Source organism: Neoarius graeffei, chromosome 21 (genome assembly GCF_027579695.1).
Source record: "Neoarius graeffei isolate fNeoGra1 chromosome 21, fNeoGra1.pri, whole genome shotgun sequence".
Lineage (NCBI taxonomy): Eukaryota > Metazoa > Chordata > Actinopteri > Siluriformes > Ariidae > Neoarius > Neoarius graeffei.
In genome coordinates, this window is record NC_083589.1 from 22,437,207 (window position 1) to 22,464,689 (window position 27,483).

Consider the following 27,483-nt stretch of genomic DNA (forward strand, 5'->3'; position numbering starts at 1 on the left):
AGATCTGTGCCATTCATAAGAGCTTTACAGTGAATGACACAGCTACAGAGAAAAGGCAGACAGCGAACTCTATTTCACATCAAATGTCATCATGGTCTGACTGAAAATAAAAACACAGATCCTGAAACACAGTCTGTTTATAGAGTCAGTGGGTCTGCAGTTGTGGAGGATTTTGTGAAGTTACAAGGCTGTTCGTTATTACGAGATGAATATTTATGTCTGGTCTATTTTTTTTTTTTGTTCATTCTTGCAAAATGAAGAAAGTTTGTACTTGTTGTACATTCATTAGTGCTCCAAAAATTCCAAAGCTATTTCTATTAAAATCCATTCTCATCTCTGAAAGGCATCCTAGAAAAACAGTGCCATCTACTGAGTGTTTTTCAAATGAGAACTTTTAGCATTCATCATCAGACACAATAATATAGGTGGCCAGAAGCATACACAAACACACATGCATGCTAGAGTGAAAAACTCACACAGTGTAGTTGTGAGAAATCTGGTTTTAAAATATTAGAAGCATCAACACTGAACAGCAAACAATTTCAAAAGCAGGATATCAAATTACAACATATATTTTGACTATCATTTTACATTTTAACACAAAACCTTTGATTTTGATCCATTTATGAATAGAACACCAAAAAAATATCATTCATTACAATGACAGAAACTATAAAATCACTTGTTTCTAACACAGCTGTTGAACCCACAAACTCATTTGGGTAATTTAACTTTTAATCCAAAGACAAACAGTCATGATTTATTTGGCTTTTCTCCTTGGCACAAGTTCCAGAAAAGTTTGTGAAACATTTGGGTTACACCCATTGGCGGAGCACTGAGTAAACTATAACTGATGAAGGTTTTTGGGTTTTGTTACAATGGCTTTGTTACTGAGAAACCTGCCAAAGTAGACAGTCCAGCGGTTGTGATATTTTTAATGAAACAATCCTATTCCTCAAGTGTCCATTTTGCTACGTGGTCATAGATTGGGGTGGAACAGTATGAAAACCAAACAGGCCAGTGTCATGGTCACAACTCTGGAGTGGCAGTGCAAACTATTTGTTGACAGAATTGCTCTCATCCTTCAGTCCTTTATCAATAATTGACTCATGTTTCTTGTTTTAAAAAAATCACAAATGACACCCCACATCTGTAAATAACCTCTTCATCAAAATGTTAATACTACGCCCATTTCAGGTTTCTACTCAGTACATTCTGTAAACCCTTACAACTCTGTCATCCCAGTTTCTTACACCGTCAGGCTCACCTTGTATATTAAAGTGCACAAGGCCATGAAAGTTAGACTGCTTTTTAATTGCTTGTGTCTGTTAACTGATGGTCATGTGATGTATCCTAGTCTCACTGCTCTTCTTGCTTGCTGAGAACAGTTGGTCTGGTGTCTGTAGTGCCATAGGACTGGTGATGGCTGACCACCGCAGGACACTTGGAGGCATCTTCAGGGTACAATACCTTAGGAAGATACACCTACAAAAGAGAAACTTATGGTTAGAAGTACTATATGATTAAAAAAAAACAAAAACAAAATAAAAAGCCCTAAAATTTGTTTCAAAGCCTTGGGTTAGATTTTAGCAGAAGGGAAATTCCATGTGTCATACAATACTGAGAATAACAGCATTCTTTCCTCATAATGCTTCTCATTTCACATCAGAGAGAGAGAGTGTGTGTGTGTGTGTGTGTGTGTGTGTGTGTGTGTGTGTGTGTGTGTGTGTGAGAGAGAGAGAGAGAGAGAGAGAAAGTAAAAACAAGCAATGCAGTAAGTGGGAACTCACAGAGCCAGTGGAACTTTCTGAAGTTGCATCAGAGTCTTCATCTTCATCCTTAACCTATTCAGTATGTGAGAGCATGAGCGAGCACGCACGCACGCACACACACACACACACACACACACACACACACACAAGATATATAAATGTAGCTCTGAAGTACAACTTCCCTGAACTTAAATATTCATACTTTTTGCGTGCATCACAAAAAGAGATGAAATTATCATTCATTTTCAGTAACAGCTTTATCCTGATCAGGGTCATAACGAATCCAGAGCCAATCCCAGGAACATATGACATTCATTATAAGTGAGGAAATCACATTTAATTAGCAATGTTTAAGATACTGTATTTAGACAGACTGACTGTTCTGGGTTCTTACTCAATGTGATATTAGCCTAGATTATGAGGATGAATAACAGTTACATTTTCCCAGGCCAACACGCATATTGGTACACTGTAGCTTCAACAAATAATAATCATAAATTATTCCTCAGAGAAAAGGAATAAGATGACTAAGAAGTGATTGCTTTGGAAGAAACACTTTTGGGTTTCAGTGTGCTTGAGTCCACAGTAAATTAGTAAAAATGTACACTTACAACATAGTTATGAGGACTGAGGTACTTGAAGTGGCCAAAACAAGTGTAACTAATGCCAATGATGATGGTCACACACAGAACCACCAATGTGAAGAGAGAAGTGGCAGCTGTGAATCCTGAAAATCAAGGACACACATATAGGGAGTACAATTAAAATAATTGTAAGTTAAATTATCAACAGGTTTATCAGAATAAAATAATTGTTTGATGAATGGGATTTACCTGTCCTCAACAGAGAGAAGAAGTAGAGCCAGAACAGACAGATGATTGGTGCGGCAAGGGCTTGATTGACAGCTCCCAGGTGCACCTGTCGGTCGAGGCGAGCAGGCAGGTATGCAAAGTACAGATTGTGTTTGTCCACCAGGTGCTTTAAGGTTATATAGAGAAAACCTGCATGTGCACACAGATGCTGTATTTGTAAAACATGTCATCTTAGTGTGATGTAGGGAGTAGGGCTGTTGTCTCTTATAATGTACTCTATTATATTGTCCTAATTGTCTATTGTATTCTATATTATTGTTTTTTTGTCATGTTCTCTTCTGTTCTGTGGGCATGCATTCTATTCTCTATGTTCTATCTTAATGTATACTATTTTGTCATATTCTATTCTATCCAAAGTTATCCTATTCTAGTCTCCATTTCTATCCATCATGCATTATACGGTCAACCCTAGTCTTGGGTATGACTTTAAACTGCAACCGGTGGCGAGTCTCAGGTCCAGGAGGACTTGAGTATTGGGGAAAGTGGAGTTACCCCTTAATCACCATTGCTCCCAGGTCCGCTCTGATGCAGAGTGGTAGCACCTGCCTGGGTTCCAGCTGTGGGTTAAATAATACAAATCACCAATAAGGTGCTGGCAGCAGGGCACTTGACATGTGGAAGAGCCACTCAAATGGCCAACGGATGGTATCACTTGACAAGTCAGTTGTCACTGCGGGGGAACTTCCATACTAGTCAGGTCTGTGGCACTTTTTGTGCACCACTTGGCATCAGGTCAAGAGGCCCAGAGAGACAACATGATGGGGGCACGACATCATGAGAATAGGAAAGCCCTGTGCCAATTGAGTAAATAAGTCTGAGAAGCTGGAAGTTGCTAGCAGGAACTTTACACACAGGTGGCTTGCATTTGATGGTTGTAGCCTAGCTGAAGCTCTGGGTAACAGCAGGCTGAGGCAGCATTGCGGGTGTCCAGGCAGCCCTATTTAGGAAGAGCACTGCCTGTCCTGGAAAGGGAAGTCCCTAGAAAAGGTGGAGTAAAGAAAGCTTACCCAGTCCTTGCCTGACTGGCTCACTGCAGGCAGTAGGTCTCCATAGTAGTGGTAGAAAGATGAAGAATATGAAATTGATAGTTGGGACTTGAAATGTCCACACCATGTTGGACAATGATAAGAGACCTGAGCATAGAACAGCTCTGATCGCAAAGGAACTAGATCGCTACAGCATTGACACTGCTGCACTCCAAGAGACAAGGTTTGAAGGCCAAGGACAAGTGCAAGAGAGTGAATGCACCTTCTGGAGGGGGAATATGGACAGAAGAAAATACGCAGGAGTTGCTTTTGCCATTTCGAATAAGATAGCTGGCAAACTGCCATCACTACTAGTGGGAATATCTGAGTGAATCATAAGTTTACATGTACCCACAGGGAATGATCGTTACCTAAACCTGATCAATGTGCATGCACCTACCATGACCTACCCTGATCAAGAAAAAGAAGCCTTTTATCACAAATTAGCTGATGTGGTAGACAGGGTACCTCAAGTAGAGAAGCTTCTACTCCTGGGATATTCCAATGCAAGAGTACAGAATGATCACGTAACATACACTGGTACTATTGGGAAATTTGGCAAGGGAAATAGGAATGCAAATGGAAAACTCATGCTCAACTTTTGTACTCAACATGAACCATGCATCATTAATACCTATATTTGCCAACCAGACAAAAATTACTTCACCTGATGCCACCCAAAATATAAACACTTACATCTCCTTGATTATGTCATGACTTGCAGATCCAACATGAAAGAGATTCTGTCAACAAAGGTAATGCGAGGAGCTGAATGCTCAACAGACCACTATGTGGTCAAATCAAAGTTGAGACTCAGACTTGTATTTCCTAGACGCAAGAAAGCAGCCTCCACAACAAATAAGAAACTAAACATAGGCAAATTGAAGAATGATATGAGAGAGTACAAACTCAAAATAGCTATTACAACTGCTCTACAGGAAAATGCCCCTGATCAAGAAGACACAGAAAATGTTGAGGACATGTGGCAACGGCTGAAAGATCTTGTGTACACAACTGCAAGTGATATACTTGGACAACAGAAGAAAAGTATACTGTACCAGACTGGTTTCAAGAACAGGTTGATTCTATCCAATATTTGTTAGAAGAAAAATGCAAAATTTATAACCTACTGTACATCTAAAAGAGAATTCCGACAGAAGCATGAAAGCTTTCAAAGATATTAAAGCGAAAGTGCAATGAGAAATCAGTGTCATGAAAGACAGATGGTGGTGCAAGAAAGCTGAGGAACTACAGGAACTGGCAGACAGGAAGGACTACCATGGATTATTCGCTGGACTGTATGTGTATGTGGAATGTAGTGGCACCAGCGAAAAGTGCTGATGGAAGTATATGCCACACAAATCTGGAAAACATAAAAAGCAGGTGGAAGGAGCATTTCTCCAATCTCCTAAACCAGCAAGGGTCAGCCAATCCTGAGGCATAACGCTGGCTTGAGAGGAGACCAACAAGAGAAGGTGTGTGTACCCATCACATCAGATGAGCTTGAGAAAACCCTCAAGGATACTGAATGTGGCAAAGCATCTGGTCAAGACGGCATCCCAGCTGACGTGTTGAAGCGAGGCAGGGCCGCCTCGCTTCAAACACCTAACAGCCGAACAGCTGCATTCTTAAAACTGTACAATGCATGTTGGGAGAACATGTGTATTCCCCAAGACTTCAAAAGATACACTAATTGTGACTGTGGGGGGGGGCGTGGGGGGGGCGTGGTCAAGTGTCGGTCTGTGACCGGAGGGCGGAGTCAGGGAAGGCAAGTGGCAGAATCACTACACCTGAGGTGAATTAACCTGTTTGTGTGTCTTCCCAGGAGCCGCGCCCTATTTAAGGAAGAGAGCGAGAGCAGAGCGGGCTCTTGCTCCCCAACCAGACGACTGATGGGTGTGTGCATGTCTGTGTGACTGGGAGTTTGTTAAAAAAGCTGAAAAGCTGCAAATAAAGAGTTTTGTGAAACTCAGTTCTGGCCTGCCGTACTTCTGTGCTCCACCCACCCACTCAACATACTACAGTGGTGCCGAAACCTGGGACGCACAGAAGGGAACCACCCCATGGAGTCCTCCCTGTTCAAGGAGCTCATCCTTGCCCTCGCTACTGCCCAGCAGAACCAGCATCAAGAGCTGATCACCCTCCGGAAGGAGCAGCAGCAGCGCTTCGAAGCCTGGATGCTGGCCCAGCGAGAAGATCGCCAGGCGTTCCGGCACCGGCTCACGTCAGCAGGGCCGCCGCTGCCGCCACCCTCACGAAGATGGGACCGCAGGACGATCCGGAAGCATTCCTCGCTCTCTTTGAGCAAACAGCCGAGGCGTGGGGGTGGCCGCTGGAGCAGCGTGCGCTGCGCCTCCTCCCGCTCCTAACTGGCGAGGCGCAGCTCGCAGCGCAGCAGCTCCCTGCTGACAGCCGGCTGGTCTTTGCCGACCTGAGGACAGGGATGCAAACAGCGCGCTTTTTGGCGGATGCCGCCTTTTTCACAGCTGAATCGCGCAGATCCGATTTTTTTTTAAGGGGGGGGGGGGCGTTGGAGTGTCTGATTATAATTTCAAAGTAAGTTCTGTATTAAAATTACTAAATAAGCAAATCCGTTACAGTCCATGGAACAGGAAGTATAAGGATGAGAAAAAAAACAGTTTAACTCGGAAAGCTGCGCACATTTGCGCAAATGCGCGCAGCTTTCCGATTTAAACTTTTTTTTTCCTCATCCTTATACTTCCTATGTTTCATGGACTGTAACGGATTTGCTTATTTAGTAATTTTAATACAGAATTTACTTTGAAATTATAATCGGACACTCCAACGCCCCCCCTAAAAAAAAATAAAATAAAATAAATAAAAAAAATCGGATCTGCGCGATTCAGCCGTGAAAAAGGCGGCATCCGCCAAAAGGCGCGCTGTTTGCATCCCTGTGAGGAAAGCCATCCTGCAGCGGCTCGGCCGCTCCCCGGAGCAACACCGTCAGTGCTTCCGGACGCTAACACTGGAGGAGGTCGGCCGGCCGTTTGCATTCGGCCAGCAACTCCGGGATGCCTGCCGGCAGTGGCTGAGGGCGGAAGACCGCGACGCCGAGGAGATCATCGATCTGGTGGCACTGGAGCAGTTCATCTCTCAACTTCCGGAAGGAACGGCGGAATGGGTCCAGTGTCACCCACCGCCCGGCGTCGCTGGAACAAGCCATCGAGCTGGCGGAGGACCATCTGGAGGCGGCGCTGATGGCAGGCAGACGAGGCGCCTCCCCTTGCTTCTCTTCCCCCCCCCTCTCTCTCTCTCTCTCTCTCCTGTCTCTTGCCCCCTTCCCCACCCCGTTCCCCTGCCACGAAGGCGGCGGCTGGCTCCTCCCCAGCCGGCCCGTCGCACCCGTGGTGTCCTCCTATCTCCCTCTTCTGTGTCTGTGTTGTCTCCCCCTCAGGTGAGTGACACCCATAACACCAGTGCAGAGGGAAAGCCTGGGCCGGTGTGCTGGCGCGGCGGGGAATCGGAGCGTCTCCCGAATCAGAGCCCCGCAAGGGAGGTGGGGGCTGTCATCCGGATCCCCAACGCGCCAGAAACCGCCCCCGATCGGGCCGGAGCGTATCGCGTACCGGTGAGTATTCAAGGGGATACATATCACGCTTTGGTGGATTCCAGTTGCAATCAGACCTCAATTCACCAACGCCTGGTGCAAGGTGAGGCATTGGGGGGAGCACAAGCAGTGAAAGTGTTGTGTGTGCACAGGGATGTTCACCATTACCCTCTAGTGTCTGTTCATATTCTATTCCGGGGCCAAACGCATAAAATGAAGGCGGCGGTTAATCCTCGTCTTACCCACTCGTTGATCTTGGGTACTGACTGGCTGGGATTTAAAGAATTAATGGAATATTTAACACGCAGTGGGTCCTGCCCTAGTAGGTCACGGGAAGATCCTGGTGTGGCATTGGCTGGAGAAGCTGTCACAGAGCCGCCTGCGTCAACACCGCGTCGGAGTGAGGAGGACTCCGCTCCTCCTCCCTCTCTCGGGGATTCCCTTGGGGATTTCCCGTTAGAGCAGTCGCGGGACGAGACTCTGCGGCATGCGTTTGACCAAGTGAGAGTAATCGATGGTCAAACTCTTCAGCCGAGCGCAGCGCCAACCTTCCCCTATTTTGCTATTATGAAAGATAGATTGTACCGAGTGACGCAGGACACTCAAACCAAGGAACGAGTAACCCAGTTGTTAATCCCAAAGAGCCGTAGGGAACTCGTATTCCATGCGGCTCACTTTAATCCCATGGCTGGACACTTGGGGCAAGACAAAACACTAGCCCAAATAATGGCCCGGTTCTATTGGCCTGGGATTTGCGGGGATGTCCGTCGGTGGTGTGCGGCGTGCCGTGAATGCCAATTAGTAAATCCCGCGGCCACTCCAAAAGCGCAGTTGCGCCCTCTTCCTCTAATCGAGACCCCATTTGAGCGAATTGGGATGGATCTCGTCTGGCCATTAGATTGGTCAGCACGGGGATATCGCTTTATTTTAGTTCTGGTGGACTATGCAACACGATATCCGGAGGCAGCGCCTCTCCACAATATCTCAGCACGCAGTATTGCGGAAGCGCTCTTCCGCGTTATTTCCCGGGTCGGGATTTCGAAAGAAATCCTGACAGACCAAGGCACCTCGTTTATGTCACGCACACTGCGCAAGCTGTATGGGTTACTGGGGATTAAGTCCATCTGCACCAGTGTACATCACCCACAAACGGATGGATTAGTAGAGCGATTCAACCAGACACTCAAAAACATAATCCGGAAATTCGTTAGTGAAGATGCGCGTAATTGGGATAAGTGGCTCGAACCCCTATTGTTTTCAGTGCGAGAGGTCCCACAAGCCTCCATGGGGTTCTCTCCATTTGAATTGTTATACGGGCGTAAGCCGCGCGGCATTCTAGATGTGCTGCGGGAAAATTGGGAGGAGGGACCTTCACAAAGTAAAAATGAAATCCAATACGTTATTGACCTGCGCGCAAAACTCCACACACTCGCCCACCTAACCCAGAAGAATTTGCGGCAGGCCCAAGAACGACAAACCCGCCTGTACAACAAGGGTACGCGCCTCAGGGAGTTCACACCAGGAGATAAAGTACTCGTACTGTTGCCCACATGGAGCTCTAAATTAATCGCCAGGTGGCAAGGACCCTTTGAGGTCACACGGCGAGTCAGGGACGTCGACTATGAGGTGAGGCGAACGGACAGGGGTGGGGCATTACAGGTATACCACCTCAATCTGTTAAAACGTTGGAGCGAGGAGGTCCCTGTGGCGCTGGTGTCAGTGGTTCCTGAGACGGTGGAGCTGGGGCCGGAGGTTCAAAAGGGAAAATTGGCATCACCCACTGCTCTGGTCCCTTGTGGAGCCCACCTCTCACCAACCCAGCTCGCGGAGGTTGCCCGGTTGCAAACAGAATTTTCTGACATGTTCTCACCCCTGCCCGGCTGCACCCACCTCATAGAACACCACATTGAGACGCCCCCGGGGGTGGTAGTGCGCAGCCGCCCTTACAGACTGCCCGAACATAAGAAAAAGGTGGTTCGGGAAGAACTCAAGACCATGCTCGAAATGGGCATTGTTGAGGAGTCCCACAGCGACTAGAGCAGCCCGGTGGTCTTGGTTCCCAAAGCCGACGGGTCGGTCCGGTTCTGTGTTGACTATAGGAAGGTCAACACAGTGTCTAAATTCAACGTGTACTCAATGCCTCGTATTGATGAGTTGCTCGATCGACTAGGCACGGCTCGCTTTTACTCGACACTGGATTTAACAAAGGGTTATTGGCAGATCCCCTTGACTCCATTATCCCGAGAAAAAAACGGCCTTTTCCACACCGTTCAGCTTACACCAGTTTGTCACACTTCCTTTTGGGCTGTTTGGGGTGCCCGCTACGTTTCAGCGGCTGATGGATAGGGTCCTTCGCCCCCATGCCGCCTATGCGGCCGCCTATCTCAACGATATAATTATCTATAGTAACGACTGGCCGAGGCACCTCCAACATCTGAGAGCCGTCCTTAGGTCGCTGAGGCGGGCGGGCCTCACAGCCAATCCGAAGAAGTGTGCGATTGGGCGGGTGGAAGTACGGTATCTGGGCTTCCACTTGGGCAACGGGCAGGTGCGTCCCCAAATTAGAAGACAAGACAGCGGCAATTGCTGCCTGCCTGAGGCCCAAGACCAAAAAGGGGGTGAGACAGTTCCTGGGGCTGGCTGGCTATTATCGTAGGTTTATACCTAATTATTCGGACGTCACCAGCCTGCTGACTGATCTCACTAAAAAGGGGGCACCAGATCCGGTCCAGTGGATGGAGCAGTGCCAGCGGGCTTTTTCTGAGGTAAAGGCTGCACTGTGTGGGGGGCCACTGTTACACTCCCCTGACTTTTCTCTCCCTTTTATATTGCAGACGGCCATGTTGGACAGAGGGCTGGGGGCTGTTTTGTCCCAGGAGGTGGAGGGGGAGGATCGTCCAGTGCTGTACATAAGTCGGAAACTGTCAGTGCGTGAGGGGCGCTACAGCACCATAGAGAAGGAGTGCCTGGCCATCAAGTGGGCAGTCCTCGCCCTCCGTTACTACCTGCTAGGACGCCCTTTCACCCTCTGTTCGGACCACGCGCCCCTCCAGTGGCTCCACCGCATGAAGGATGCCAACACGCGGATCACCCGTTGGTATCTGGCACTCCAACCCTATAACTTCAAGGTGGTCCACAGGCCGGGGGCGCAGATGGTCATGGCGGACTTACTCTCCCGTCAAGTGGGGGGGAGGGGGGGGAGTCGGCTGCAGGCCGGACGGCTGCCCGGCCTGAGTCGGGCAGTGGGGGTATGTGGCGGGGGGGCATGGTCAAGCGTCAGTCTGTGACCGGAGGGCGGAGTCAGGGAAGGTAAGTGGCAGAATCACTACACCTGAGGTGAATTAACCTGTTTGTGTGTCTTCCCAGGAGCCGCGCCCTATTTAAGGAAGAGAGCGAGAGCAGAGCGGGCTCTCGCTCCCCAACCAGACGACTGATGGGTGTGTGCGTGTCTGTGTGACTGGGAGTTTGTTAAAAAAGCTGAAAAGCTGCAAATAAAGAGTTTTGTGAAACTCAGTTCTGGCCTGCCGTACTTCTGTGCTCCACCCACCCGCTCAACATACTACAGTGACCATCTACAAAAAGAAAGGAGAAAGGAGCGAATATCTCTGCTTAACACTGCAGGCAAGATTCTGGCCAAGATACAGTGGTGCTTAAAAGTTTGTGAACCCTTTAGAATTTTCTATATTTCTGCATAAATATGACCTAAAACATCGCCAGATTTTCACACAAGTCCTAAAAGTAGATAAAAAGAATCCAGTTAAACATATGAGACAAAAATATTATACTTGGCCATTTATTTATTGAGGAAAATTATCCAATATTACATGTCTGTGAATGGCAAAAGTATATGAACCTTTGCTTTCAGTATCTGGTGTGACCCCCCCCCCATGTGCAACAATAACTGCAAATAAACGTTTCTGGTAACTGTTGATCAGTCCTGCACACCGGCTTGGAGGAATTTTAGCACATTCCTCCATACAGAACAGCTTCAACTCTGGAATGTTGGTGGGTTTCCTCACATGAACTGCTGGCTTCAGGTCCTTCCACAACATTTCGATTGGATTAAGGTCAAGACTTTGACTTGGCCATTCCAAAACATTAACTTTATTCTTTTTTAACTATTCTTTGGTAGAATGACTTGTGTGTTTAGGGTCATTGTCTTGCTGCATGACCCACCTTCTCGAGATTCAGTTCATGGACAGATGTCCTGACGTTTTCCTTTAGAATTCGCTGGTATAATTCAGAATTCATTGTTCCATCAGTAATGGCAAGCAGTCCTGGCCCAGATGCAGCAAAACAGGCCCAAACCATAATACTACGACCACCAAGTTTCACAGATGGGATAAGGTTCTGATGCTGGAATGCAGTGTTTTCCTTTCTCCAAACATAACGTTTCTCATTTAAACCAAAACGTTCTATTTTGGTCTCATCCGTCCACAAAACATTTTTCCAATAGCCATCTGGCTTGTCCACATGATCTTTAGCAAACTGCAGATGAGCAGCAATGTTCTTTTTGGAGAGCAGTGGCTTTCTCCTTGCAACCCTGCCATGCACACCATTGTTGTTCAGTGTTCTCCTGATGGTGGACTCATGAACATTAACATTAGCTACTGTGAAAGAGGCCTTCAGTTGCTTAGAAGTTACCTTGAGGTCCTTTGTGACCTCGCTGACTATTACACGCCTTGTGACCACTCCTGGGGAGGGTAACAATGGTCTTGAATTTCCTCAATTTGCACACAATCTGTCTGACTGTGGATTGGTGGAGTCCAAACTCTTTAGAAATGGTTTTGTGACCTTTTCCAGCCTGATGAGCATCAACACTTTTTCTGAGGTCCTCAGAAATCTCCTTTGTTCTTGCCATGATGCACTTCCACAAGCATGTGTTGTGAAGATCAGACGTTGATAGATCCCTATTCTTTAAATAAAACAGGGTGCCCACTCACACCAGATTGTCATTCCATTGATTGAAAACACCTGACTAATTTCACCTTCAAATTAACTGCTAATCCTAGAGGTTCACATACTTTTGCCACTCAAAGATATGCAATATTGGATAATTTTCCTCAATAAATAAATGACCAAGTATAATATTTTTGTCTCATTTGTTTAACTGGGTTCTCTTTATCTACTTTTAGGACTTGTGTGAAAATCTGATGATGTTTTAGGTCATATTTATGCAGAAATATAGAAAATTCTAAAGGGTTCACAAACTTTCAAGCACCACTGTAGTTCTAAACTGAATTAAAAATCTCAGATGTACTTACAGAAAGTCAGTGCAGTTTCAGGGCTGGCAGATCTACCCTGAGACAACTCCAAGAGAAAGCCATCAAGCAACGTCAACCCCCGTACGTGTTTTTTGTAGACTTCTCAATGGCCTTGGACACCATTGACCAAGAGACACTTTGGAAGATACTAGTAGTGTAGGGATGCCTGGAAAGACTAAGATGACTCATTAAGCTCTTCGATGAGAACATGTCTGGGAAGGTTTTGATTAGAGGAGACATTAGTGAAGCTTTTCCTGTCAATCATTGTGTCAAACAGAGATGCGTTCATACCCCGACATTGTTAATACTCTACCTTACAGCAGTCCTAGAGACTATAAGCACTAACCTAGATAAAAGGAGTCTACATCAGGATTTGATCAGAAGGCAAACACTTAAATCTTGCCACACTCAAGTCCTCAACCAAAACTCGGCATATTTGCGTGAAAACTGCTGTAAGCAGATGTAGCAACAGATTTGGATGGCATGCAGGAAATCATTGATCGCTTTGCCACAGCTGCAACCCTCTTTGGATTGAAAATCATTACTATGAAAACAAAACTCCTGTATCAACCCTCACCTGAACCACAGGGAATGTCAAACAATGTTGTTTTGGTCAATAGAACACCTCTTAGGAGTTCTGAGAGTTTCGTCTACTTAAACAGTGCAGTTACCAACACAAACTCAGACTTGGAGGTACACTGCCGGATTCAAGCTGCCACCAAAGCCTTCGGTGCATTACAAAAGCAACTATGGTCTCAACATGATATCAAGAGAACCACCAAATTGAAAGTATAAAATGCTGCAGTCTTACCATCTCTGCTTTACGCCACCAAATGCATGACACTCTACTGTAAACATTTCAAGAAACTAACCAGGCTACAACTCCGACACCTGTATCAAATCCTCAAAATAAAATGGCAGGACAAGGTCCCCAATGTAGAAGTCCTCAGGTGAGCCAAAACAGGAAGTGTGGAAGCCCTCATCACAGCCTCCCAACTTCACTGGGCTGGACACACCTGGCGCATGCCTGACACGTGACTACCCAAAGCCGTTTTCTATGGAGAACTTAAGCCAAGGAAAGAGGAGACAAGAAGAACAGAAACTGAGGTACAAAGACATCTTGAAGAGGAACGTGAAGAATGCTGGGGTTATCAATCAGACACGGGAAAGGGATGCCTTAGATAGAGCAACATGGCGCTGACTGATGGCGACATGCTATGAGTCTCTCTCCGTCTTTGTACAACCCCGATTCCAAAAAAGTTGGAACAAAGTACAAATTGTAAATAAAAACGGAATGCAATAATTTACAAATCTCAAAAACTGATATTGTATTCACAATAGAACATAGACAACATATCAAATGTCGAAAGTGAGACATTTTGAAATTTCATGACAGCAACACATCTCAAAAAAGTTGGGACAAGGGCAATAAGAGGCTGGAAAATTAAAGGTACAAAAAAGGAACAGCTGGAGGACCAAATTGCAACTCATTAGGTCAATTGGCAATAGGTCGTTAACATGACTGGGTATAAAAATCTTGGAGTGGCAGCGGCTCTCAGAAGTAAAGATGGGAAGAGGATCACCAATTCCCCTAATTCTGCGCCGACAAATAGTGGAGCAATATCAGAAAGGAGTTCGACAGAGTAAAATTGCAAAGAGTTTGAACATATCATCATCTACAGTGGTATTTACCATACCATTATGAATTTCCTTTTGCATACATCCCCACCCCACCCCCATCATGGGAAATTCAAGATGGCCACCAGTTTTTTCAGCTGTGAGGTGGACTGGTCAGTTATGGATGATCTCACTGTAGAATTTTACATTTTTCTAGATGCAGAATTTGAAATAGGAACATTAGAATTGCTTGGACGCTTCCATCTGCCTCACAATTCAATATGAACACCATTTCATTCAATTATTTAATTCCAATAAAATATAATAGAGTGGATGACAAAACACAACCAGGGTACACTGGCGACATCACTGCTGTGAAACTCAGCATGGGATTCAGTGTCAGCTAAATACACTCTGCTTTATAATGCCATGCTTACTGTAGTCAGTAGTCAATGTACTGATTCTGGTCATAGTTTAGTAGTAGTGTACTTTAGTTTCCTAAATGCTATCTAATATTAGCCCCACATCTAATTAATACTGTAGTTTGCATATTTAGATATAGTTAGATAGCCACACCTGAATAGACAGGATGTGCCAGCGCGGGAGAGCTGAGCCAAGGGTAACAGGGCTTTATATTACTTTAGTATAGTTGCCCGGATGGTGTACAGATCGCACAGGAAGTAGGTCAATTTTTACATCTGAACCTGCTGTATCCCATACTTGAATGTGTTTCCTGTGATTAAAGGTGGTAAAAGGACCGCTTGGCCTTTGCTGCATTAATAGTTTTCACTGTATGAGAAAATTTCAAAGAAATTCAAACTTGCAAGTCTTCATGGTCAAGGACCATCAACTTCTTGCACAGGCAAGACTGATTGGAAGCTCTGTATTATATACCAAGAACACACTGCAGGGGCATTGACATGCCCTCTGCAGTCCAAGTGAGCAGACACAGTTCACTTGCAGAGCATTTAATCCAGTTTAATGAACTTGGCCAGCTCCCTTCAACATTTCCAATTGGAAGACTGGATGAGGGCCAAGGTACTGAAGCAAGCATGGTTGCAAACAAAGCTCAATACCATAAAACATGCAGGTTGAAGTACAATGAAACCAAGCTACAAAGAGCAAAAAAGCGAGCACGCAACGAAAGTCCTGATCAACAGACAGTAAACAGGCTCACAAGGTCCCAATCACAGGGTAGCACTCCTGAATTAAGGCAGGACACCGGCTTCTTCTACAGAGAGCCTGCTGGTGATGATGGCCTTCATGATGCTGCAACATTCCAATTAGATAAACGGGTGTGCACTGCTGCAACCCTACTTCAAGATACAGAACTACTAGGGCAACTTAGTGCTGGGGACATGGTGGCCCTTGAAGCCAAGTATTACATCAGATGCCTAGTAGGTCTCTATAATCGTGCCAGAAAAGCCAACCTAGAAGGTCTTGAAGATAATGGCCAGGGGCATGCAGCATCAACCTCTGCTATAGTGTTTGCTGAGCTTGTGTTTCACATACAGTGGTGCTTGAAAGTTTGTGTACCCTTTAGAATTTTCTATATTTCTGCATAAATATGACCTAAAACATCATCAGATTTTCACAAGTCTTAAAAGTAGATAAAGAGAACCCAGTTAAACAAATGAGACAAAATTATTATACTTGGTCATTTATTTATTGAGGAAAATGATCCAATATTACATATCCGTGAGTGGCAAAAGTATGTGAACCTCTAGGATTAGCAGTGAATTTGAAGATGAAATTAGAGTCAGGTGTTTTCAATCAATGGGATGACAATCCGGTGTGAGTGAGCACCCTGTTTTATTTAAAGAACAGAGATCTATCAAAAAGTCTGATCTTCACAACACATGTTTGTGGAAGTGCATCATGGCACGAACAAAGGAGATTTCTGAGGACCTCAGAAAAAGTCTTGTTGATGCCCATCAGGCTGGAAAAGGTTACAAAACCATCTCTAAAGAGTTTGGACTCCACCAATCCACAGCCAGACAGATTGTGTACAAATGGAGGAAATTCAAGACCATTGTTACCCTCCCCAGGAGTGGTCGACCAACAAAGATCACTCGAAGAGCAAGGTGTGTGATAGTTGGCAAGGTCACAAAGGACCCCAGGGTAACTTCTAAGCAACCGAAGGCCTCTCTCACATTGGCAAATGTTAATGTTCATGAGTCCACCATCAAGAGAACACTGAACAACAAATGGCGTGCATGGCAGGATTGCAAGGAGAAAGCCACTGCTCTCCAAAAAGAACACTGCTGCTCGTCTACAGTTTGCTAAACTGTTGGACAGATGAGACCAAAATAGAACTTTTTGGTTTCAATGAAAAGCGTTATGTTTGGAGAAAGGAAAACACTACATTCCAGCATCAGAACCTCATCCCATCTGTGAAGCTTGGTGGTGGTAGCATCATGGTTTGGGCCTGTTTTGCTGCATCTGGGCCAGGATAGCTTGTCATCATTGATGGAACAATGAGTTCTCAATTATACCAGTGAATTCTAAAGGAAAATGTCAGGAAATCTGTCCATGAACTGAATCTCAAGAGAAGGTGGGTCATGCAGCAAGACAGTGACCCTAAGCACACAAGTTGTTCTACCAAAGAATGGTTAAAGAAGAATAAAGTTCATGGTTTGGAATGGCCAAGTGAAAGTCCTGACCTTAATCCAATTGAAATGTTGTGGAAGGACCTGAAGCAAGCAGTTCATGTGAGGAAACCCACCAACATCCCAGAGTTGAAGCTGTTCTGTACGGAGGAATGTGCTAAAATTCCTCCAAGCCGGTGTGCAGGACTGATCAACAGTTACCGAAAAACGTTTAGTTGCAGTTATTGCTGCACAAGGGGGTCACACCAGATACTGAAAGCAAAGGTTCACATACTTTTGCCACTCATGTAATATTGGATCATTTTCCTGAATAAATAAATGACCAAGTATAACATTTTTGTCTCATTTGTTTAACTGGGTTCTCTTTATCTACTTTTAGGAAGTGTGTGAAAATCTGATGTTTTAGGTCATATTTATGCAGAAATATAGAAAATTCTAAAAGGGTTCACAAACTTTCAAACACCCCTGTAGAAGAGACCAGAGAACATGATAGGACAGCACCTGTATTCAAGCTTGCTGAACTTGCTCAGCTTTACAAGTTATGAATGGAACAGCTAGGAGTAGAAATTGATAGAGTTCACTCTACGTGGCTAAAAGAGAGGCTTCTTGCAGAGTTCCCTGATATGCGAGTATACACCAAAGGAAGAGATGTCCTACTGACCTTTGAAGACAACATTGGCATAACTCTCGCCAAAGCATGTGAGGAGAACAACAAAGATGCTGTGCACATTGCACGTGCTGCACAGATTGTCCACCGTCACATATTTGGTGAGGCCAAACTATTTAATGGTTTCCCTGAAGGATGTCAAGAGGACTCTGTGCCACAGCTGTTGCTTACCCTTGTGAACATGGTCTGAGAGGGCCCCAGCATCAAAGACCAAATGAAAGAAGTAACATCTCCTGCAGCACTTGTGATTGCTCAGTTGCTGAAATTCAACAGTGTCAAGTCATGCCTGCCAGCACTGTCTGATGAGGGAGGTCTTCGTCTGGGGCTGAAGAGTGATGTTCCAGGCATGGAAGAACATGTTCATAGTGCATTCTCAGAATCCCAAGATCACCTGCACTATTGCAGATGGGGCAGCCACCATTCAGATGCTGAAACCAACTTCTGTAAAGACCTTCAGTGACTACACCCAAGAGATCTTCATTCCATATTTAGCCAGAAAACTTGAAAGTGTGTCTAGGCTTGATCTGGTGTGGGACCAGTACTTTCCTGAGTCTCTGAAAGCTGCTACAAGAGCAAACTGTGGTATAGGGATGCAGAGACGTGTGCTAGGTGCGGCAGCCATTCCCAGGAACTGGCAAAACTCTCAGGGTTGACAGCAATAAGACAGTTGTTTGCCTTCCTTTCAGTTGCTCTGCTGAAATTGTTTGTGGAGAAGGATAAACAGCTTGTTGTCACAGATGATAGGGAAGTCCTCAGCAAGCCATCACTCCTAGATGTGTCTTCGATTGCCCCTTGTACACATGAGGAAGCTGACAGTCACGTTATTACATGTTACCCATGCAGCAAGAAATGGCCATCAGAAAATCATGAATCAAACGGTTGATATTGATGTTGTGGTGCTGGCTGTGGCAGTGGCACAGACTTTACAGCCAGAACATGAGCTTTGGTTAGCATTTGGAACTGGTAAGAACTTTTGATACCTTGCAGCCCATGAACTTGCAGCAGGGCTAGGGCCTGAGAAAGCACGTGCACAACCAATGTTCCATGCACTGATGGGCTGACACACTGTATCAAACTTTCTTGGCCATGGGAAAAAGACTGCATGTGCTGTATGGGCTGTGTTTCCAAAGCTTACACATGCCCTGTTGAAACTGTATTCTGCCCCAAATGACATACCACAGGAGGTAATGGCCAAAATAGAGAGGTTCATTATACTACTCTATAACCGAACCAGCATATGCAAAGACAGACATGGCAAGGTGGAAGTTATTTGCAAAGAGGCACAATGTGCAGTCAACCCCCCCCACAAAGGCTGCCCTTGAGGAACATGTGAAGAGGGCAGTGTTCCAAGGAGGCCATGTGTGGGGTCAAGTGCTGGTGTCCACACCACTATTACCTTCGCCATGTAAATGGTGCTGGTCAAAGGCATCTGAGGGATATTATGAACCCTTCTGGACATGCCTACCGGATGCAGGCCAGTCCAGCTATGAACTCGTCTCCTGCAAATGTAAGAAAGGTTGTGTTAGGCAGTGCAAATGCAAAAAAAGCTGCCTTAGAGTGCACAGCCCTTTGTTTCTGTGAAGGCGAGTGTGAATAAACCTCCCTTTGATTGAAAACCCTAGGTCTGGCCAGGGTATTGTCTCAACCACTGAGTCTTGTGAGATAGAAGGAAGCTTCTAAGAAATTCTAATCTTCCCATTTCAAATTTTGCAAATTATGCAAAAGGCAATTCACAAGGGTCTAGTAAATAAATTTAACTAATTATGTCCTCAATATCAAATTATATCCATCCCACATAAGAAAACTGTTGTTGCTGGTGGCCATTTTGAAAAATGGCTGCCATGGACACCATATTGAAAATTCAAGATGGCTCCATATCCAATAATCAGAATGCCTTTGGCTACAAGTGTACCAAATTTCATGCTTTTATCACAAAGTGCACAATTCCTCCCTATTTTTGAGCTAAGCTACTCCACTATGAGGCCATGGGGCCTAATATAGCCTAAGGCTAGCTGTAGCCCACCCACTAGGTAACCCCATTGCCAAAAATAATCAATTAACTAAATAACAACCTTATTACAAAATAATAACTCGAAGAAATGAATACATAATAAACAAAGTCTCAAAACCATTTTCTCCCACAACAATACCTTATGTGCAGATAAAAACACCGTTGAAATAATAAACATTAAAACACTCCTGTCAAAATGGTTCAACCCACCATCCGCCCGCGAAACCCCTCTATTTGACCTAAGTGGTACAGTCCCTCAGTTTCCCCACGTAAACCAGTAAGTACCGGAGTTTGAATGGCAGTGAGTAAACTGAATACAGAAATGTAATTACAAAGGTTTTACCCAATAAATGAGAACGTTTTTCACAGCTCGTGTGTACGTTTGCATTTCTTGATATTAGACAGAGTTAACACAGATGAGAGATGTACAGTAAATGACAATGAGCATAAAATTAGCATTTTGAACAAGACATGACAAACAAACATTTGCTATCTGAAAATACCGGTAGGCCTTTCCCCGCACTCCACACAGCAAAGTTAAATGCATGAAAATGAAGTTATGGCAAACAGTGATTAATGACCAGCATGACTTATGAAACCAGTTATATTGAACAATGCAAACAGTATGGACAAGGAAAATAGCAATACACTAGCGACAGGTCAGCTGATGGTAAAATGCCGGCAAAAGGCTGCCTGCATGCTGCATGAGCATCACGGCTCACTCCGTGACATCCAGACTCTACTGGACATCAGACAAAATGTTCCAGACTTCTGTACACTGCCGGGGATACTGAAGGAATTGTTAAACTGTGATACTGTAAATTGTAAATTGTGATACTGAATTGTTAAACTGGAGGTATCCTGGAGTTCCGGCTACGAGCGCCAACATGGGTGGAAATGTGGAAGACATGGCAAGCTACTAATGATACTACAGCGTTGTCCTACTCGGCCTCCCATCCCAAGCATTTTGCTTGCCAATCTGTAGTCCATTAGCAACAAAATGGATGAGCTTCACTGCTGTATCAGTGCCCAATGGGACATGAGGAACTGCTGTGTGTTTTGTTTTTCTGAAATATGGCTAACACCTGACACCCCAGACAGTGCCATACAACGGGAGGGCTTCTCCCTGCATGGCCTGGATCACTCGAGGGTCGCCTCCAGCAAGTCAAAGGGAGGTGGAGTGTGTTTCCTAGTGAACAACTCCTGGTGTACGGATGTGGAGGTAATTTCCCACTCCTGCTCACTAGTTCTTGAACACCTTACCATCAAGTGCTGCCCATTCTACTCGCTGAGAGAATTCCCCTCCGCCCTGCTTATGGCTGTTTACATCCCTCCTCAAGCCAATGCTGCGGTAGCTCTGGAGGAGCTCCATAGCACAATCAGCGGCTATGAGACCCAGCCATTTCCATCGTGCCAGGGGACTTCAAATCAATGCAACCTTAAATGAGTTCTACCAAAATATTATACAGAATACAGGTCTATTCCACAGCTTCATTTTGGGAAATCAGACTATTTATCCATACTCTTGCTACCTGTTTACAAGCAGGTAGTAGAGGGAGAAACCCACCTTGAGGACAATCAAGCACTGGTCATCAGAGGAAGAGCTTAAACTCCAATGTTGTTTTGAATTGACTAACTTGTCAGTCTTCAGAGGTCCAGATAACCTGAGTGAGTACACTGATACAGTTATTGACTGTCAAATTCTGTGTGGACACCTGTAAACCCACTCATATACAGTAGGGCAAAAAAGTATTTAGTCAGTCACCAATTGTGCAAGTTCTCCCACTTAAAAAGATGAGAGAGGCCTGTAATTTTCATCATAGGTACACTTCAACTATAAGAGACAGAATGGGGGGAAAGAATCCAGGAAATCACATTGTAGGATTTGTAATGAATTAATTGGTAAATTCCTCGGTAAAATAAGTATTTGGTCACCTACAAACAAGCAAGATTTCTGGCTCTCACAGACCTGTAACAACAACTTTAAGAGGCTCCTCTGTCCTCCACTCGTTACCTGTATTAATGGCACCTGTTTGAACTCGTTATCAGTATAAAAGACACCTGTCCACAACCTCAAACAGTCACACTCCAAACTCCACTATGGCCAAGACCAAAGAGCTGTCAAAGGACACCAGAAACAAAATTGTAGACCTGCACCAGGCTGGGAAGACTGAATCTGCAATAGGTAAGCAGCTTGGTGTGAAGAAATCAACTGTGGGAGCAATTATTAGAAAATGGAAGACATACAAGACCACTGATAATCTCCCTCGATCTGGGGCTCCATGCAAGATCTCACCCTGTGGGGTCAAAATGATCACAAGAACGGTGAGCAAAAATCCCAGAACCACACGGGGGGACCTAGTGAATGACCTGCAGAGAGCTGGGACCAAAGTAACAAAAGCTACCACCAGTAACACACTACGCCGCCAGGGACTCAAATCCTGCAGTGCCAGATGTGTCCCCCTGCTTAAGCCAGTACATGTCCAGGCCCATCTGAAGTTTGCTAGAGAGCATTTGGATGATCCAGAAGAGGATTGGGAGAATGTCATATGGTCAGATGAAACCAAAATATAACTTTTTGGTAAAAACTCAACTTGTCGTGCTTGGAGGAGAAAGAATGCTGAGTTGCATCCAAAGAACACCATACCTATTGTGAAGCATGGGGGTGGAAACATCATGCTTTGGGGCTGTTTTTCTGCAAAGGGACCAGGACAACTGATCCGTGTGAAGGAAAGAATGAATGGGGCCATGTATCATGAGATTTTGAGTGAAAACCTCCTTCCATCAGCAAGGGCATTGAAGATGAAACGTGGCTGGGTCTTTCAGCATGACAATGATCCCAAACACACCACCCGGGCAACGAAGGAGTGGCTTCGTAAGAAGCATTTCAAGGTCCTGGAGTGGCCTAGCCAGTCTCCAGATCTCAACCCCATAGAAAATCTTTGGAGGGAGTTGAAAGTCCATGTTGCCCAGCGACAGCCCCAAAACATCACTGCTCTAGAGGAGATCTGCATGGAGGAATGGGCCAAAATACCAGCAACAGTGTGTGAAAACCTTGTGAAGACTTACAGAAAACGTTTGACCTCTGTCATTGCCAACAAAGGGTATATAACAAAGTATTGAGATGAACTTTTGTTATTGACCAAATACTTATTTTCCACCATAATTTGCAAATAAATTCTTTAAAAATCAGACAATGGGATTTTCTGGATTTTTTTTTCTCATTTTGTCTCTCATAGTTGAGGTATACCTATGATGAAAATTACAGGCCTCTCTCATCTTTTTAAGTGGGAGAACTTGTACAATTGGTGACTGACTAAATACTTTTTTGCCCCACTGTAATTTGCTTCTATCCAAACCAGAAACCATAGATTAATAGGGTTGTCCGTCAGAGACTAAAAGATCGGTCCACTGCACTGAAAGCAGGGGATCATGAGCGCTATAAGGAAGCCAGGTACACGTTGAGAAAAGCCATTAAGTCAGCCAAAAAAACAAACAAACAAACAAACAAACAATACTGGGATAAATTTGAAAACTACCGTCACGACAGGGACTTAAGACACTTATGGCAGGGAATTCAAACTGTAACAGGCTATAAAACAAAGCTTGGTGACCTCAAAAACACCACTGCTTCATTCCTGGACCAGTTAAACACTTTTTATGGCCATTTTGAGCATGTCATGGAGCCACCAGCACTGGGACAAATTCCCACTGCAAACACACTCATCGGGACAACACATCAGGTGACACAGGCTGACGTGTGCAGAGTTTTTAAATCTAATAAAGCAGGCAAAGCTGCTGATCCAGATGGCATTACACCACAGGTCCTCAGGTCCTGTTACAGTCAGCTTTCTTCTGTTTTCACAGATGATATTTTTAACTTGTCACTGTCTCTTTGTGTGGTTCCTACACGTTTTAAGAAAACCATTATTGTGTCTGTGCCCAAAAAATCTCCTGCATCTTGTCTCAACAATTTTAGACCTGCAGCCTTAACATCTATGATTATTAAGTGTTTTGAGCAACTGGTAAGAGAATGCATACATCAATAACAATATCTGCTAATATTGACCCACCACAGTTTGCATATCGGTCAAACAGATCTGTGGGTCATACTGTCTCGCTGGCTTTACATACTGTGTTAAAGCATCTGGAGGGCAAAAACAGATACGTCAGAATGCAGTGCTTTTAAACCCATCTATTCTGGTATCTAAGCTGACTGACCTCAGCCTCTACAATTCCATCTGCAAGTGGTTACAAGATTTTCTGACAAGCCATCTCCAGACAGTAAAAGTTGGTGACAGATATTCATCTACCACAGTTCTGAATACTGGTGCTCCACAAGGCTGCTGTCTCAGCCCCTTGCTGTATAGTCTGTATATGACTGTGTAGCTAAACATCCTACAAACAGCAATGTAAAATTTGCAGATGACACAACGGTGATAGGACTCATAACAAATAATGAGACAGCATATAGGGATGAAGTAAGGAACCTGTCAATATGGTGTCATAATTTGTCCCTTAATGTGTAGAAACAAAAAAAGAGCTCATATTTGACTTCAAGAGAAATAAAATTGTTCAGTTAGCCTACCTGTTGACATATCTAACACACCTTTTGAATTTGTTAACAGTTTCAAGTTCCTAGGCATACACATTTCTGACTCCCTCTCTTGGTCCCTGCACATTAGTTATGTAAGTAAAAGGGCACAACAGAGACTTTATTTTTTTAAGGCGTTTGAAGAAATATGGCATGTCCACAAATACACTCATCAACTGCTATAGGTCCACAATAGAAAGCATCTTAACCGGATGCATGCTGGTACGGTTTGGTAGCATCACAGCATATGACCGTAACCTCCTGATGAGAATAATGAAAACAGCATCTAAAAATTATAGGATCTCCATATCCACAACTATAAGACCTGTACTCCACCCGCTGCAGGAGGAAAGCACTTAGTATCATGAAGGGCACAAGCCACCCAGCACATAGCTTCTCTTATCTCCCTTCAGGGAAGTGCTTACTGTGCATCAGAGCTCGGACCTCCTGCCTAAGGCTGCTGGGCCATAGAAGGTTCACGCTGCACGCTGCATGCTGCACACTACACGCTACACGCGTGTAAAGAAAAGTGGACAAACGTAGCATGACTTGCTCTGGGCCATAGAACGGCGTTCACGTTGCACGCTGCACGCTGCACACTTCACGCGTGAAGCATGAAATGAACATGCACACTTTTTTCTAGGCGTGAAGACGGAAATTCCAGTCAATGCATGCGGTCACCGCCGCGCCAGCCAATCAGAACGGGTCTAGGGAGATAACTCTATGCTTTCAGGGGAAAACTTCAGAAAAAATATAATTGAATGGTATAATTGAAAAATAGTTCTTCATCGGGATTGTCAAGCAGATTATAGAATGTTCGGTGAAATTCACCACGGGTTTCTCTCAGAAGGAAGTGTTCTCGGCTCCAAATTCTGTTCCTTTTTCTCTTCCTCTGTCTCAGTAAAAGCAGAATGAGGCAATCGTCCTCATCCGAAGAGTCCATATTGTTGGTTATTGTTGTATTACTCGGTCAAAGTAGAACAGACGCAACACGTGAACATCCAAGCATGAAGTTTAATGGCCCAGGGTCCGGTTCTTCACGTGAACGTGTAGCGTGTAGCGTGCAGCATGCAGCGTGCAGCGTGAACCTTCTATGGCCCAGCAGCCTTAGAGATGGCTTTTACCCTCAGGCGATGAGACTACTGAACAGTGGCACTTAAATGAATGTAGTAGAGGTGGACTGTTTTATGAATGCTTTTACTAATGTCTTTGTTTTTATTACATGCTGCTATGGGTTTTAGGTTGTCTTATTTTTAATTAATTTATTTATTTCCCAGGTTGACTTATACAACCCTGATTCCAAAAAAGTTGGGACAAAGTACAAATTGTAAATAAAAATGAAATGCAATGATGTAGAAGTTTCAAAATTCCATATTTTATTCAGAATAGAATATAGAGGACATATCAAATGTTTAAACTGAGAAAATGTATAATTTAAAGAGAAAAATTAGGTGATTTTAAATTTCATGACAACAACACATCTCAAAAAAGTTGGGACAAGGCCATGTTTACCACTGTGAGACATCCCCTTTTCTCTTTACAACAGTCTGTAAATGTCTGGGGACTGAGGAGACAAGTTGCTCAAGTTTAGGGATAGGAATGTTAACCCATTCTTGTCTAATGTAGGATTCTAGTTGCTCAACTGTCTTGGGTCTTTTTTGTCGTATCTTCCGTTTTATGATGCGCCAAATGTTTTCTATGGGTGAAAGATCTGGACTGCAGGCTGGCCAGTTCAGTACCCGGACCCTTCTTCTACACAGCCATGATGCTGTAATTGACGCAGTATGTGGTTTGGCACTGTCATGTTGGAAAATGCAAGGTCTTCCCTGAAAGAGACGTCGTCTGGATGGGAGCATATGTTGCTCTAGAACCTGGATATACCTTTCAGCATTGATGGTGTCTTTCCAGATGTGTAAGCTGCCCATGCCACACGCACTAATGCAACTCCATACCATCAGAGATGCAGGCTTCTGAACTGAGCGTTGACAACTTGGGTCGTCCTTCTCCTCTTTAGTCCGAATGACACGGCGTCCCTGATTTCCATAAAGAACTTCAAATTTTGATTTGTCTGACCACAGAACAGTTTTCCACTTTGCCACAGTCCATTTTAAATGAGTCTTGGCCCAGAGAAGACGCCTGCGCTTCTGGATCATGTTTAGATACGGCTTCTTCTTTGAACTATAGAGTTTTAGCTGGCAACGGTGGATGGCACGGTGAATTGTGTTCACAGATAATATTCTCTGGAAATATTCCTGAGCCCATTTTGTGATTTCCAATACAGAAGCATATCTGTATGTGATGCAGTGCCGTCTAAGGGCCCGAAGATCACGGGCACCCGGTATGGTTTTCCGACCTTGACCCTTACGCACAGAGATTCTTCCAGATTCTCGGAATCTTTTGATGATATTATGCACTGTAGATGATATGTTCAAACTCTTTGCAATTTTACACTGTCAAACTCCTTTCTGATATTGCTCCACTATTTGTCGGCGCAGAATTAGGGGGATTGGTGATCCTCTTCCCATCTTTACTTCTGAGAGCCGCTGCCACTCCAAGATGCTCTTTTTATACCCAGTCATGTTAATGACTTATGCCGCTTTTCCACTACAAACGCGGCTGAGCCGTGCCGTGCTGAGTCGAGCTGAGTCGGGCTGAGCGGGGCTGTTGGAGTTGCATTTCGACTACAACCTGAACCGTGCTGGCTGGAAGTGGGTGGACACATTGGGTGGAGTTAGCGAAAGTGGGTGGACGTCATGTGATGTCGTTAAGCAGCGCAAACAGTGACATCCGTGACAGTGGCGGAACAAGTCAGAGCCGGGCCGGGGGCGGGGCAAATGACCGGGCCCTTTATTAAAGCTTATCATAACATCATTTTAGGCTACAAAATGTCCGCAACTGCGGTGTTTACCAATTTCAACACTACCGGGTGCAACTATGTTATTTAGTACATCAAGTCCTTAAAAACGAACATGTAACTCAGAAACAAAAAACATTAGGATACTGTACATGGCTCATAATAAAACATCAATAGCCTATACTGCGCACATTATTTGAAGGGCATACGAATGAGCGCTCAGAGGTTGCAACGGTGACAGGAAGAGTCAGAAATAAAAGGAGGGCGGTGCAAACCTCACTGAATGCACTGTGTTTACCAATTTCAACACTACGGGGTGCAACTATGTTATTTTGTACATTAAGTCCTTCAAACGAACATGTAACTCAGAAACAAAAAAAAAAAAACATTAGGCGACATACTGTACATGGCTCATAATAAAACATCAATAGCCTACTGCGCGCATTATTTGAAGGGCATACGACGAGCCTTGCGCTCCGCGAACTCGTCCACGATGCTCTGTATGTCACTGATTCAGTGATCTTTTAAGCGGTAGTCTCACGACCCGAATAGTAAACAATAAACATGGAGGACATGGAGTCGTTAGTGTTGCTGGTCTTGGTGCTGTGGCTTGTTGTCACCGACAACGCC

General features: G+C 44.7%; 1 protein-coding gene across 7 annotated transcripts in view; it reads right to left on the reverse strand.

Annotated features, from left to right (window-relative positions):
• Positions 1-485: 485 nt before the first annotated feature.
• The window catches only part of tmem63a (transmembrane protein 63A), a 178,794-nt gene continuing 151,796 nt past the window's right edge, over positions 486-27,483 (reverse strand). For all 7 annotated transcript variants that reach the window (XM_060902816.1, XM_060902817.1, XM_060902818.1 and 4 more), the window contains 4 exons: positions 2,606-2,773; positions 2,384-2,499; positions 1,791-1,844; positions 486-1,485 (listed from right to left, as the gene is read on the reverse strand). In XM_060902816.1, the coding sequence (XP_060758799.1) occupies positions 1,360-1,485; positions 1,791-1,844; positions 2,384-2,499; positions 2,606-2,773 (464 nt within the window). In that variant the 3' untranslated portion in view covers positions 486-1,359. The remainder of the gene's footprint in view (positions 1,486-1,790; positions 1,845-2,383; positions 2,500-2,605; positions 2,774-27,483) is intronic.